The 15,306-nt window shown below is 40.7% G+C and overlaps 1 protein-coding gene across 4 annotated transcripts in view; it reads right to left on the bottom strand.

Moving 5' to 3' along the window:
• Positions 1 to 15,306, bottom strand: part of LOC113051392 (collagen alpha-6(IV) chain) — a 125,811-nt gene that overhangs the window by 88,943 nt on the left and 21,562 nt on the right. For 3 of the 4 annotated variants that reach the window (XM_026215104.1, XM_026215105.1, XM_026215106.1), the window contains exon 4: positions 13,851 to 13,910. The exons of the other annotated variant lie outside the window; for it this stretch is intronic. In XM_026215104.1, coding sequence (XP_026070889.1) covers positions 13,851 to 13,910 — 60 coding nt within the window. The remainder of the gene's footprint in view (positions 1 to 13,850; positions 13,911 to 15,306) is intronic. 4 annotated transcript variants of the gene reach the window in all.

Here is a 15,306-nt window from a genome sequence, read left to right as displayed (position 1 = left end):
TAACTGATAAGTGCCATATTCAGACAAAGAAACACAGACAACAGAACAATAGACAGCAGAATTGAGTTATTAGAGATTAAGGTTGTCTATGAAGGATATCTATGCAATGCATATAATGTTAAACATTATTAACACATGTATAGTTGACGTGCGTGAGCTGATTAGAGCTTGTCGAGTGAACATTTCATCATTGGAAAGTTTGTAGTTCGGTCAGATATTTAAAAAACAAGTAAGACAATGCACAAGTTACTTAGTGGTAGGGAGGGAGAGAGAGAGAGAGCAGACGCTCGCACACTTCTGTTGTGTGTGTGTGTGTGAGAAAGAGAGAGAGAGCACGCTCACACACTTCTGTTCTGGTCTTTGCACGTTTCAGATAAAAACAAAACATGTGATTTCTATTTGTGAAAAATATCACAGGACATTAATAACGAGTGGTTCCCTTCGATATTACAGCAAAGTGCGTCATTACAGTACTAAGTCGCTGCAATGGAGCAGCTCGACTGCTATTAAATTAATAAAAAATTAACAAAGAAAGTAACAAAAACTTGTAAAATACATTTTAATGGGCATAATTAAGTGTGAAAATGACCAAAGGATATAGAGTCAAACCAAAAATTATTCAGAGACCAGATATAATTTTTTATATTTTTTGTTTTACTAGTGGGTGTATAGGACACTACAATACATTTATGTAAGTAAGGTTAGCAAAATAAAGTAAACTGTGACAAATTATACCCAAAAAGTGGACCACAGTAAAACAATTATTCAGACCAAGTCTGCATGAACCTGGATTACAGCATGGCCAGGAGACAAAAGGCAGTCATTAAGGCTAAGGTTTGCCTGACTGAGTGTTGATAGTTGTGTAAACAATGTCATACTAACAGCTGTCTGAATAATTTTTGGTTGATTGTAATCCATTACATACCTTTCTATCAAAGTTAGCTAACATTATCAAGATGAATTTGTTCTGACACAGTTTATCTCTGAGTTCTTGTGATATTTTATTACCATCTTCTAAACAATAGAGAATAAACTCTGATAATGTGAAATGTTGAAGGTGTCTGAATTCATTTTGGTTTGCCTGTATTAACTTAATAAATGAAGTTAACCAGCTAACATTATACATACTTTGTTGGTTTCTCTACCCAATATAAAATTTTTTACAAATGCAATACAAATATCGGTATCGGTACTCAGTATCGGCAAGTACCTAAAACAAAAGTATCGGTATCGGGTGAGTACTGAAAAAAGCGGTATCTGTGAATCCCTAATTTAAGGTTTAAAAGAGAGGAATCCAAAGCCAGGCATAATGCAGTTTTGTTGCTTGATAAAGGCTTGATAAACATAATAAGAAGTATATGGCAAGCAGGCTTGGTCAGTGGGCCACAAATAGAGAGATAAGTGAATGGGAATGTATTGGAGCTGGCCCCTCTTTACGAGGAGGAGGGAACGGCTGTTGAAATATGGTCACCTACAGTGACACCCTGTTGCTTGCTGGCTGCCAGTATGGTCCCCCTGACAACATAGAAAGCACACTTGCAATTGTAGATAGACACCAAGTAGTGTTTCACTGAAACTGCCACTGTCATTAAAGTGTCTACAGGCAGATGAAAATTTCGCATTTGAATTTACACAGATCATATGTAATAAGTGAAAGTATATTTCATTAAGGATTTCAATTTAATGAAGAAAGGGTTGGCATACTCAAAAAAAAAAAAATACACAATATCAACAAGGTAAACTATACGGCTGCCCCTAAAAGTCAATAGTAAAGTCTCCACTTCAGGATTTCGGATGGAAGTAGGTCATCTGCATACTTTTCTGGGTATTTTATTAGTTTATTTCACATATTGTCTTTCATCCACTATGCAGAAAGGAAGTAGGCTTATTCGGATGCACGGCAGGTTTATAATCTATGTCTAAGAGACTTTTATCAGGCACAATTATTTCTAAGTGATTTTGTAGTGAACTTTATATTATATGAGGGAGTAGCAAAAGTATGAGTGGTGATCAGCTCTGCTTCAGACAGTGGGTGTGGAATGACAGGTGCTGATGTGCTGTGTGAAAAGGTATGTTGAGCTTTACCCTAAGTTTTCAATACAGTGGGGGCCCTTTTTTGCACGGTTGACTTTCTGGCATCCAAGGTTAATGACAGTGCAAAGAGGCCCAGTCTAAAGTTGGAAGCCCCCCATCACATAACTAATCATCACTCATCAAAACATGAACCTGTGCTAACATGCAAACATACATGTGTTTGAATGAGCCTGTGTTCCTTCACTTCACAAAAGACAGAAAAATAAATATGTGCACTTCTCGTTGTCTTTTGTGTATGTTCATCAGTTCAGGCTTGGGTTTGACGTCTCAAGAAAAGCTGTTTATCGTTATGATTATCAGATTTTTGACAAACGATTGTCACTGGGCATGACCAGAGAGACCCTTTCAGGCATTCCATGCTATATCTAAACACATGCTCACACGCAAAATTCAGTTTCTTTTATACTGGGTTGAAGGGTTAGTTCACCCAAAAATAAAAATAATTTCATTAATGACTCACCTTCATGTCGTTCCAAACCCGTAAGTCCTCCGTTCATCTTCGGAACACAGTTTAAGATATTTTAGATTTAGTCTGAGAGCTTTCTGTCCCTCCATTGAAACTGTGTGTACAGTATACTGTCCATGTCCAGAAAGGTAAGAAAAACATCATCGAAGTAGTCCATGTGACATCAGAGGGTCAGTCAGAATTTGTTGAAGCATTGAAAATACATTTTGGTCCAAAAATAACAAAAACGATGACTTTATTCAGCGTTGTCTTCTCTTCCGGGTCTGTTGTGAGCACGTTCTTCTTGAACCTTTAACTTGGCTGACGCTCCCTCTGAGTTAAAATAAACCAATATCCTGGAGTAATTAATTTACTCAAACAGTACACTGACTGAACTACTGTGAAGAGAAAACTGAAGATGAACACCGAGCCGAGCCAGGTAACGAATGAAAGAATGACTCCTTCTAGAGTCATGAACCGGTTGCATCGGTTTTCGGATCACCAGTAGTGATGGGAAGTTCGGTTCTTTTCCGCGAACCGATTCTTTCAGATATTATATAGTTTGATTCAATAAACCGGTTGAAAAAAAAAAAACGATTCACCAGTTCTTTTGCGCTCAACGTGATGACGTCATTGGCTCATAACATTATCACAGAATCAGTTCAGAATCAATCACCAAAAGAACCAGTTCAGTTCAGACGCTCTGTGAGTCAGTCTGCTTCATACTGAATTACACAACACATGCGCAGTATCATCAGCTCCTCGGTTCTCGAAATGGTCGGTTCAGTGTACTGGTGATCAGAAAACCGATGCAACCGGTTCTTGACTCGAGGACAAGTCAATCTTTTGTTTGTTCTAGGGCTGTCACTTTTAGTTCGAAAATCGATTGCACAATCGATCGGACCAACCAAAAAAGTTTTGAAAATGAAAATAGGGAATCGATTTTAACCAAATATGTACACTATTATTTTTAAAAGAATTGAACAATTTAAAAATATAGATGTAACAAAACTCACAAACAAGCAGAAAAAGAAAATAAAGAATTCTGAAAGTGCAGTATGCGTTGCAAAAGCTAGACAGAAAATACCAGCAATTTTACGCGCCTATAAGACCCAGTGACGTCGAAAGTGACCTCTTATGCTGCGTTCACACCAAATGTGAATAGAGCATCTGGCGCGAATGATTTCAATGTTAAGCCAATGAAAATATGCGTTTACGTGCGTCTGGAGGTCTCGCGTCGCGGTAGACGCGAATTCGCCTCATTCGCGCATCTAGTTACAGGAGATTCTGAGTTATGAAAAGGACCATTGCAAGCTGACAGCGACCGGCTTTTGTGATGGAAAATTGGCAATAATACCCCCACTATGCGCAGCTATACTTTTTGCGCATTTCCTTAAGGGTCAGTTAAGTTCAATAAAAAAACACACATGGCTTCTTCACAAGTTCATTTAAAATTTCAGTTTCTGAACAGTTGTTTGAAATGGATTGAATCATTATTTAAAATAATCTTGGAGATTTTTTAATTGCCTAAATCATAAATGGAGCCGGGTTGAAGCCTGCAGTGATGTTTTTCTTTTGTTATGGCAGCCGTCCCCTCTGAATATATATTTTTTCGAGAATGTTGCAGTCCTGTTGCTTTTTGTTATCCTGCACAAAACTGCATGCCAATAAATAAGAAATATTGCTGACTTGTGCGTTTCCAGCGCTCTCTTTACGTTCGTCCATTATTTGACATTGAAAAAGAAAACAAGTTTTTTTTTAGACATGGAAAATCGATTTTACAATCGATTCAATGAACACTTATGTCATAAAAATCGAAAATGATTTTTTCACAAAAGTGACAGCCCTAGTTCGTTCAGTGTTCATCTTCAGTTCTCTCTTCACAGCAGTTCACTCAGTGTACTGTTTGAGTAAATGAATTACTCCAGGATATTGGTTTATTTTAACTCAGAGGGAGTGTCAGCCAAGTTAATAAAGTTAACAGCTTAAGTAATTTGTGGATTAATGCTTATTGGAGACGCAAACCGTTTCAAATGATTCAGTTCGATTTGGTGAACTGGTTCAAGAAGAACCGGTTATTTCAAATAATATCACTAAACTGCAGTGAACGCACTCACAACAGAACCGGAAGAGAAGACAATACTGAATAAAGTCGTAGTTTTTGTTATTTTTTGACCAAAATGTTTCAAAAAATTCTAACTGACCCTCTGATGTCACATGGACTACTTTGATTATGTTTTTATTACCTTTCTGAAAATGGACAGTATACCGTACATACATTTATAGTGGAGGGACAGAAAGCTCTCGGACTAGGGCTGCACGATGTGTCGTTTAAGCATTGATATTGCGATGTACGTATCCACGATAGTCACATCGCAGGATGTGCGATGTAGGCTGTTGTAGTTGATCCGTTATTCATTAACTGTATGGGCCAGCTGCTCCCCGGCCCTTGACGAATGTGATTTGCGGATGAATTGCACAGCTTAACTATCGTAGAGTGAAAGTTTAGTGTTTTTAAGTCCTGTCAGATTAATAGGGCAGAGAGAGAGAGCGCGCACGAGAGAGAGAGAGAGAGAGAGAGAGATAGAGCTCGTGCACTCTAGAGAGAGAGTGAGAGAGAGCACGAGAGAGAGTGAGAGCGAGAGAGAGCGAGCAAGCGAGCCACGGCCGCACGCTCACCGTCTTCAAACAACACGAGCGCTGTCTTGCTCTCTCTTCCTCGCGCATATTAATCAATTGACACGATGGTGTCGATGTTTAAATAATTTAAAATGAGAATGTAAGTGTGCCCACCCCATTTTTTGTAAGAAAAAATTAGATTAGATTTCATATCGCAATACATATCACAGAAAAATTTTTAATCGCAATGTCATTTTTTCCCAATATCGTGCAGCCCTATCTTGGACTAAATCTAAAATATCTTGAATTGTGTTCCAAAGATGAATGGAGGTGAGTCATTAAAGGTTTAGTTCACCCAATAATCAAAATCATGTATTTAATAACCCTCATGTCATTCCAAACCAGTGAGACCTCCGTTCATCTTCGTAACACAGTTTAAGATATTTTAGATTTAGTCCGAGAGCTCTCAGACCCTCCATTGAAACTGTGTGTACGGTCTACTGTCATTATCAGTCATTATCTGGTTCGGCTCAGTGTTCTTCTTCAGTTCTCTCTTCACAGCAGTTCAGTCAGTGTACTGTTTGATTACATTAATTACTCCGGGATATTGGTTTGTTTGAACTCAGAGGGAGTGTCAGCCACATTAAAAAAGTTAACAGCTTAAGTCATTTGTGTATTAATACTTATTGGAGATGCGAACCGATTAAACCTATTCAGTTAGATTTGGTGAACTGGTTCAAAAAGATCTGGTTACATCAAATGATTCGTTCGCGAACCGGATATCACAAACTGCTTTGTTTTGAACTCTCTCACAACAGACACGGAAGAGAAGACAATGCTGAATAAAGTCGTAGTTCCCTGTCAAGGGAACTTCGAACTGTGTCCTCTTAGGGGACACTATGGGCAACACCTCGTCGTGACCCATGTCTAAAGCATACTTTGAAAAACGCCAACGTGTTGGCCAGCGACAGCCTCTGACGTCACTACCAGCATGACTATAAATACGCGACCGAAGGACCCTTCACTTATCTTCATCGTCTTCATTGACTGTTTTGTTTGAAGTGTACATCTGAGAAATGACCAAAACGGTAAGAGCGATCTATTATTGTTATCATGGCATCCACTAGCAAGGCGTTTAAACAGTGTGTGCATCTGTGTCAGCGTTACTTGACACCTGATGACACACAGTCTTTGCGTCTCTTGTTTGGGCGAAGAGCACGTACGATTTCCTAGAGGGGGGCAATCTGCATGCACTGCGAGCGTTTTTCTGTGAAAAAGCTCCGCTCTTGTTTGTCTCTCTTTTCGAGGAAAGAGGGACAGCCATCTGGATCCCACGACTCAGGACCTGCCGTTGCCAAGGCACGGAGGAGAATGAGCTTGTGGGGATCACAGGTGGATCTTGCTGAGGAGTGTAGAGAGGGACTTTTCCTTTCACACTCTCCGGCGGCAAACAAGAGTGAACTTCAGGAGGAAGATGCGTTGTCATTAACCCATTCGGACACTGAAGTTAGTGCTCTGCTGGGTTCTACCCAGAAAGAGCAGGAGATGTCTGAGAGTGGCGAAGAAGCCGAGGCTGAGCCTTCTCAATCCTTTTGCCCTGCGTATGGGGAGCTGTTAGAGGTTATGGATCGCGCCACAGCAAAATTAGACTTGCCATGGAAGCGTGCCAGAAAGGTAACGTCGTGAGGTCGCCTCGATGAGAGTTATTTGTCTGACCATAGCCCTCAAACCCAGGTGAGCCTTCCATTCTTGCCTGACTTACATGCAGAAGTCGAAAAGGAATGGAAGAGGCAGTTTTCCTCTCACATCCATCGGTTTCAGCATACGAGTTATGCTAATATCGAGGGCATGCACGAAAATGGCTATGAGAGGATGCCCCCTGTAGAAGAGAAGCTGGCTAGCTATCTCTCTGTGGGGGAAACGTCCTCTCTTAAATCTCCCTCATCTAAGCCCCTCCAAGATACATCCCGCTTAAATGGTAAATTTATACGCAGTAGCAGGTCAGGCTGTGGCTTTGTTGCACATGATGGCAGTGCTTCAGGCTTACCAGGCTGACCTGCTGAAGGACCTGGATACAGGCGAGGGCCTTTCAGCTAACCAGGTAGCCGAGCTGTGCCGCACCATGGACCTCTCTCTCCGGGCTACCAAGCAGGCCGCCTCCGCCATGGGTAGGTCTATGGCAGCCATGGTGGTAATGGAGAGACATCTGTGGGTAAACCTGGCAGACATCAGAAGGGAAGAAAGGGGGTTTCTTCTCGATGCTCCGGTCTCGCCTTCTGAGATTTTCGGTACCTCCGTCGAGTTGGTGGTCGAAAAGGGAGGCAAGGGCGCGCTCAGCTCCCTTTAAATCCTTCATTCCACGAAGGTCCCAGGTCCGAGCCCGAACAACAAAGGGGTCCTGGCCCATCTCGATCTGATGATTGAAGACAGGCGCAGAAGGCTAGTGTCGTGGCTCGTGCTCCTCCCCTGCCTAAGGGCAGGGGCAAGAGGAATCGCAGGTCACGAAGAGGTAAGCAGGTTTTGAGGGATGTGATTCAGACGAGGCAGCATCCTCATCCAGATCGGAGCGATACCTAGTAGCTTCTCACTTAATCTGGATGTTTTTAACCTCTGTTTTAACTTCTGTTTTTATCCTGCCCTGCCTAATTCCCCTGTAGCCACCAGCTCTCCACCTGATCGAGGTTAGGTGGGAAGTTTCTCACATAACAGTCTCCTATCCTGGACCTATGATGTATTGGTTGGTTCTATATTCATAGTAACCACCTTACTAATGGTCCGGACCAAAAGGGGGCGCCCCGTAAGCGGGACTCCAGTACAGGAGGGTGGGTGAGTATGTAACCCTTTCTTTATCTGCTTATGGGTGTTATGTTGCTGGTGGTTATATGTCTACTAACAAACTCTGTGAGTTTCCTTTACAGATCTCAGTTCTGGCCTCGTGCTTAGGTATTAGGTGGCCAAGACCACAGGCTTTAGGCAGGCGGCTGTGCTGCGTGGGTTCGCCACCCGGGGTGCGACACCCACTACTGAGTGAGACCCGCATGTGAGAAGCAAGCGCTCTGCAGTTGCTCGTCCCACACCCCCTCCCGAGGAGCCTGGCTGATCGTCAGAACTGACACAGCACTGCAGGGAATTTCATTGATGTCCGGCCAGGTCACCCTGAGGGGCCGCATGGCCGCTTGGCGCATCCGGCAGGATGTCTGGCCAGGTCACCCTGAGGGGTCTCCTGGCCAATTAGTGACTTTTGCGCACTTTCTGAAATCCTGTACGGTAGGGGTTACGTGCTCTGCTTTTTTCCCTTTCTTAAGATGATTAGCCCTGGGTTCCTTGGGCTTGATTCAGTCAGTGTGTATTTGTTATACACTTCAAGCATCGCTTCCCTCAACATGAGGGGCTGTGTGGACGTACTGTGGTTGTCAGGTAGTAGGCCTCACCAGGCCTCCCTGGAGTTGAGTTCCAAATTACTTTCAGTTTCCACTTAAGGTGGTTATCTGGTAACAGGTAGTAGGCCTCTCTAGGCCTCTCTGTAGGTGAACTCCCACATATTGTGGTTATCAGGTAATAGGCTTCACCAGGCCTCTCTGAAGGTGAGCTCCAAATTACTTTCAGTTTCCACTTAAGGTGGTTATCTGGTAACAGGTAGTAGGCCTCTCTAGGCCTCTCTGTAGGTGAACTCCCACATATTGTGGTTATCAGGTAGTAGGCCTCACCAGGCCTCCCTGGAGTTGAGTTCCAAATTACTTTCAGTTTCCACTTAAGGTGGTTATCTGGCAACAGGTAGTAGGCCTCTCTAGGCCTCTCTGAAGGTGAGCTCCCACATACTGTGGTTGTCAGGTAACCTTTCAGTACACACGCTAAGCCTGTGTACTTTCTCAAAACCACATGGTGGTCAGTGTGAATGTGAACACTTTGCGCACTGTCTGAAATCCACTTAAGTGGTAAGTGTGCACGCAAGACTCTGCGCACTTTCTGAAATCCTGTACGGTAGGGGTTAGGCGCTCCACTTCGTTCCCTTTCTTAAAATGATTAGCCCTGGGTTCCTTGGGCTTCATTCAACCAGTGTGTATTTGTTATACACTTCAAGCATCGCTTCCCTCAACATGAGGGGCTGTGTGGGCAATTCTCGTGGTAGTTTAGCAGCGCTCCCCTGTTTCTAAAAGGAAAAGCGTCGCCTATGACCATGCTGCTCGGAGCTCAGAGCCCTCCTCTCATAGGAGACTGAATTCTCGTTTTTTTTCATCAGAGCGCTCCAATACTACATACTGTTTGAGACGCACTGTGAGAGCAGACATCCTGTTGAGGCAGGGGCTGAGGCTCGGGGAATGGCGCCTTCGCACCAAGGTGTTGAAGCAGAGTTGGAGAGGTTGGCCAGACTTGGGTGGATCGGTTTGAGGCTTTGAGAGAGCATCGCACTATCCCCTCTGGCTTCCTCTGACTCATTCAGCTCCATTGGGCCTGGACGCCATGGTCCAGGCTTCATCTGTACGTTCCTTCCTCCAATTGCTCTACTCCAGGGCCATTCCATCTATGAGCTGCTTTATTAGAGTGCCACGAGAGCCCCTCCTTAGAACAGTATTTGTAAATCCATGCTATGGTAAGTGTGCACATGAAGTTTTTGCACACTTTCTGAAATCCACACTGTGGTAAGTTCACACGCTAGCACTCTGCGTTCTTTCTAATGTCCTACATGGTGAGGGCTTCGCGCGACTGCATCATGCCCTTTCTTGAGTCGGTTAAAGCCCCGTTCATCTTGGGCACCACTCCACCCAGGTATCCTCCGATACCTATCTAGAACAGGGCGTTGCTACTAGAGTACTGTTGGGACAGCTCTTTTCGGCAAGTTTTTGCGAAAGCTAGCGGTAGCCCCTGTGTGACAGGCGAGACTTGGTAGAAGACAGTGCTAGGTTCTTAGCCGTATCCCTTTAAAGGAATCTTTTGTGATTCCAAGCCTTCAGCTCTACCCCAGGCCAAGGCATTACAGGTAAGTTGGGTATGTAGCTTAGGCCTTTGGCCATAAGGGATAATGTCATAGACAGCCGTCGAACTTTCCCAGCGGCGACTCCCAGTGAAATGGTAGAGTTGGTACTTAGTGTTTTCCATGATTATGGCCTGCACTCCCCTCAGCATGGCGGCGTGGGTATACTGGTTATTGGTTACCAATGCCACTGTAGAAATGTGCTATTTACAGTCAGCCATAATTAATTTATTCCGTAAGCATTTAATTACATGGGGATATCAAGCTATAGCAACTAGCGTTTGGCTGGTCATTTAATCTCCATGTCGGTCCCAAAAATTTATGTAAAATTTAATAGCTTTCAATAAGATTGATTTCTTTATCTTGTGTTAGTTGAAATTATTTTACATATTTTTTGAGAGTACCATGCATTCCTTTATTGAGTACTGATTTTATTTGATCTATAATGTTTTCAGGTTATCAAAGGAAAATTAGTTTAACTAACTTCTGACTAAAACATAAGTAAAAAATTACTCATCTAAAGTAATGATGAGAGTGTTCGGATAATTTTACTGACAGATCTTTGAATCTCCTTCAGCAATAATAATTAATCCTTTTTAAGTAATTTCATTCATTTCTTTTTTTCAGCAAAATATAATAAAAAATTTAACATGTTAACATCCAAATTCCCCAACACATTTACATAAACATTGATCAAACAACGGGGATGCCACATTTGCACTTGCCTCAAAATTTCTAAGGTAAAATACATAGTGAACAAAACATTTTTGCCAAATGCATGAAATTTTGCACTGGACTGTGGGTTCTTAGGGGGTTCCTAAACCGAGGGTCCTCAGTTTGAATGTTTAGCTTTAAGACCATTTAAACTCTTAAATGGTGCAAAAAGTCTTAATTATAAATGGTCTTAAATTTGGGGACAGAAAGACAAGAATTGCTATGTAAATTAATGTGTTGATTCAATTTTAAAAGGCTATGATTTCACTGAATAAATATGATTGCTGCATGTTTCAAAGTCAGGCTCAGCTGCTTTGTGTTCTGCGGTCAATGAGGAAACCGCTATATTTCTGCAGTTCTGAAAAAAAGAAAATTAAAATCTGCAGATACCTGGTTATAACATGGTAACATATGAAGTAAATATTTTTTTGAATAAGCCATTTTTAATTGTACTCTTAGATTGTTTTGAGAAAGCCTTTTGAGAAAGGTCACTAATAAAAAGTAAGCCCTGCAAATTTACAGACATTGCAATTCACACTGGCTTGTTGGGGTAATAAAGTTTCCCTTCTGAAAAAGCGTAACTGCACAAGTTTTATAGTTGATAATATCTTTACAAATAAGTATACTTTGAGTTCCTTCAATAAAAAGGAAACTGAGTAAGACGATGTAAAAGTTGTGTAGACATGTATCAGTAATCTGGACCCTTGATATAAATGAGAAAATATAAATGTCTCTCATCACTATCAAAGTTGTCCATCTCTGCTATAGTCTATAGGGCTTTCACGTGATGAATGAACGACTCCTACCCGAAGACTCAGGAGGTGAATTAATCATTTCTATTTCCTGCACAGAACCTATTGGATGTTGCGCATGCACGGTCAACAAAACTGTATCTTATCTTATACAAAATTTATGGAAATTGTTTCATTTTGAGTTTATATCCCGACTGCTAGAGAGCTTTATGTCTGAACTCAACCTTTTCAGTGGTGAGTTTAAAATGTTCTAGCGGTCCCCCCAGAGTAAGATTTTTTTAAGGGGACCATTATTTTAGAATGTTTCCCCTTGAAGTTTCCATGGCAATGTGTCATACTTGTCACGTGACACACCGCGGCCACAATAACACTGTATGACAGATGGATCGCTTTTATTTATTTTTTCCTTTTTTATTTAAAATATTCACAAACTTGCATACCATGTCATGAACAATCTGATATTGCGATTCACAAATGTTTGTAAATGAGTGTGTTTTGTCATTTATGATCACATGATCTTGATTGTGATCTGTAATGTGAGATTGACGCAGCCATGTTTGTTTGAGCTGCAGTTCAAAAAAGTCCTGTCAGTCTGATTTACAGCCCGTGAATTCATCAGTTACTCCCGAAATACAAGTAAATAAGTGGCCGGTGAACTGGGTGAAGAACAGAGTGAACATCTGATATGAATAAAACACATAGGCAAATTATATTTGAATAGATTGTTACTGTTACTTCCACAGATATATGTGTGTATTTTTCAAACTCTAAATGTATTGTTTTACTAGTACTTAAATGTCTATTTAAATGTCTGAAACCTTAAATATACATTATGAGGTTAAGAACACTGCATAGTTGGCATAATATGACAAGAGCAGTGCATGTCTCTCTCTGTCTCAGTGCAAGCTAAATCGTAAAAGCACAGTTTGAATTTGATAGTTATGTGAAATCACCGAATGTTCTAAAGCCCCTATGTGGGACCGTTTCACCAGGGCACGGAAATAAAAATCGCATGTTGGACTGTACTGCACAAAGGGTTAAACAGTGACAGGAAATAATAGCATTAGGGCATGCCACTAATGTTAGCATTAATATCGTTTGCTGCTGCTAATGGAGGAAGAAAGAATTGTTTCAGTTCCCATTTTGGTGTACAAAGCTGAAGTGCGGCATCATTTGGGCTTGTAACGTCCACCACATTATTTTGTTCAGATCAAAATTTTATGACATTGTATGTTACAATTGTAAACTTAAAATGTGAACCTTTAAACCAGGGTATAAAAATATATATTGTATTTTTATAAAATACATGTTATACATTTAACTAAAGGATCCTATAAGCACTTTAATCCTGGAAACAACTCTCCTGTGCAGAGATTCTAAACAGATATTTTTTATGTCACTATTTTATTTGTAGATTTAACATTTGTAGATGATCTAGAGCAAAATATTTCCTTGTATAAAATTTTTCATAATCCACTTAAATATATATATATATATATATATATATATATATATATATATATATATATTTTACACATTTATTAATAAATCTGTATTTATAAAAGGATTTAATTTGCAACGAGTTTGTGATATCTTTTGATGTTAGCTATAGCTTTATCAAAGTCCTTTTAGGCAAGTCGTGTCACTTGTCCGCCATCTTGGCAGCGCCTCTGGGCAGCTATTTCAGACTAACAAGACCAGACACCTATTTAAATGAATGGGCAGAGAGTCAGAACTGCACTTCCACTGGTCACCGGGACATAAAAACTGCATGTATAGAAACAGCAATAAAATATGATAAAAAGCGCTGGAAAAGTTTGATGACTTTGCCCCAAAATAAGGTTTAAAACGTCCTTTTCCCCACAGGTTATACTTTTACTACGTATGCGCAAGGGGTTCCCAACTGTGCGCATATGTCAGTGGAACCAGACAATAGGCTTAAATGTTTCCCGGCTTATCTGTTGAAAGCAAATGATTGGCTTTCCAACTGGAGGGGCGGGACATGTGCATTCAACCGCCATCTTTGCCGTTACGGGTTTTCCCTTACATATTTGTATTGAGGATTGAGGAAGTGGCAGTTCTCTTATAAATTGTCTCTGGCTTTATAGACCTTTTAAAAAAAATAGATTATCAGTTACAAATCAGTTATTGCTTCCTTTATTCAGAAACACAACTATCTTAATGCTGTGTATTTTACTTTTATTTTATTACAAGTAGGTCACCAGTACCCGCTAAATGAATAAAAAGGCCTTACCAGATTAGGACCTGGGGAGGCTGTAGTTGCTGCTGCTGAAGGAGCTGGGGACTTTTGATTCTGTCAAACACCAGACACGTCATGCTGTTTGTATATTCTCAGATTAAATGTGCAATCCAAAAAAAGTTAATCTAATCACCATTCAGGCAAAGGTTTGCTTTAAGAATGGCCACACTGCTAACGTGATCTTATCGCTAGCACACCCTGAGCATATGTGAGTTATTCGTCTTATCAACACATATTGGCATACTTTTTCACATTGGGCAAATGCCCTTTTTTAATATTTTAAGCCTTTATCGGACGATTCTGATAATGCTCCAATAATATCGTAATTTTACCATTCATTCCACATAATTTCCCCAACAATAGTGCAGAACATGTCAAAAACATCTGCAGATTCATCTGGGCCTGATTGTTACAATGCAATGGATCTCCGAAGCCTAATGCTAGTGGGGAATTAATTTGTTTGTACTTATTAATTAAAGCTTTGCCAGTCTACAATTTTTTTTATCAATGCTTGAACAATGAATTGTCTTTGACATTTGAATCTTGAACTAAAACCTTGTAATATAAAAGCTAAAGCCGGTTTGACAGACAAAGACATTACAATCCTCTGAGATCTGCAGAGGAAACGGAAAGCATGTTTGATGAATGGAGAAATGTGAAGGAGAGCAAGGGTCAAACTAAGTAAAGCTGCAATTGAAACAGGAGTGTCTCATGAGCTCAATGCACTTTATCTATTCCAGGGAAGCCTCTAACACTGCATTAGACCTAAGTGGACACTTGGTGGGCTCTAAACAAAGGGCTGAAACAGTTCAAAATAGCCATCTTTCTGATCTAATGGCTGTGTATATGTGTATTCTCTCCTCTTACATGCTTGTTAATTTACGACTCAATAAATTAAGAATTACTTAAAGGAAAATCTGTTTGTCTTCAGTGTAAGAAAAATATTTAAAATCAATCTTATGCCATCTAATTATGTTTTCACAGGTGTTGAGCAGTTCCTTGGGCTTTCCATTAAATATATGATTGAGATCTGTTAAGAGGGTAAATTCCAAACATATACCAGCTTGTTGTGTCTTGAAAAAGTTTTTTTTCCCCCCACTGGCTTTTGGATACACTTCAATGCCAATATTTACAGTCAATAAGACATTAAAGAAAAAAAATCCTTAAAAGATATTAATACCATGTAATGCAGCTTGCAAGTTTACATTCCCTTAGCTGGGAAAGTGAGTACATAAATGGACAAACAGATTCAGAGGAATGGGGAGTGGGTGAATAAAGACAACATTCAGACCTCTGCTAACATGTCTTAGCGTGAGAGCCCACCGGGTGCACATGAAGATCCCCCATCCTCACAGAAACAAACACGTTCTGTGTTTTATCTGCATTCTTGTTCCAGGACTCCATCAACAGTATCTCTGGTCAATATCAGATCCATCATCCCACTTCTGAT

Source organism: Carassius auratus, chromosome 32 (genome assembly GCF_003368295.1).
Source record: "Carassius auratus strain Wakin chromosome 32, ASM336829v1, whole genome shotgun sequence".
In the NCBI taxonomy this organism is placed as follows: domain Eukaryota; kingdom Metazoa; phylum Chordata; class Actinopteri; order Cypriniformes; family Cyprinidae; genus Carassius; species Carassius auratus.
This window is presented reverse-complemented; position numbering and strand designations above follow the sequence as displayed.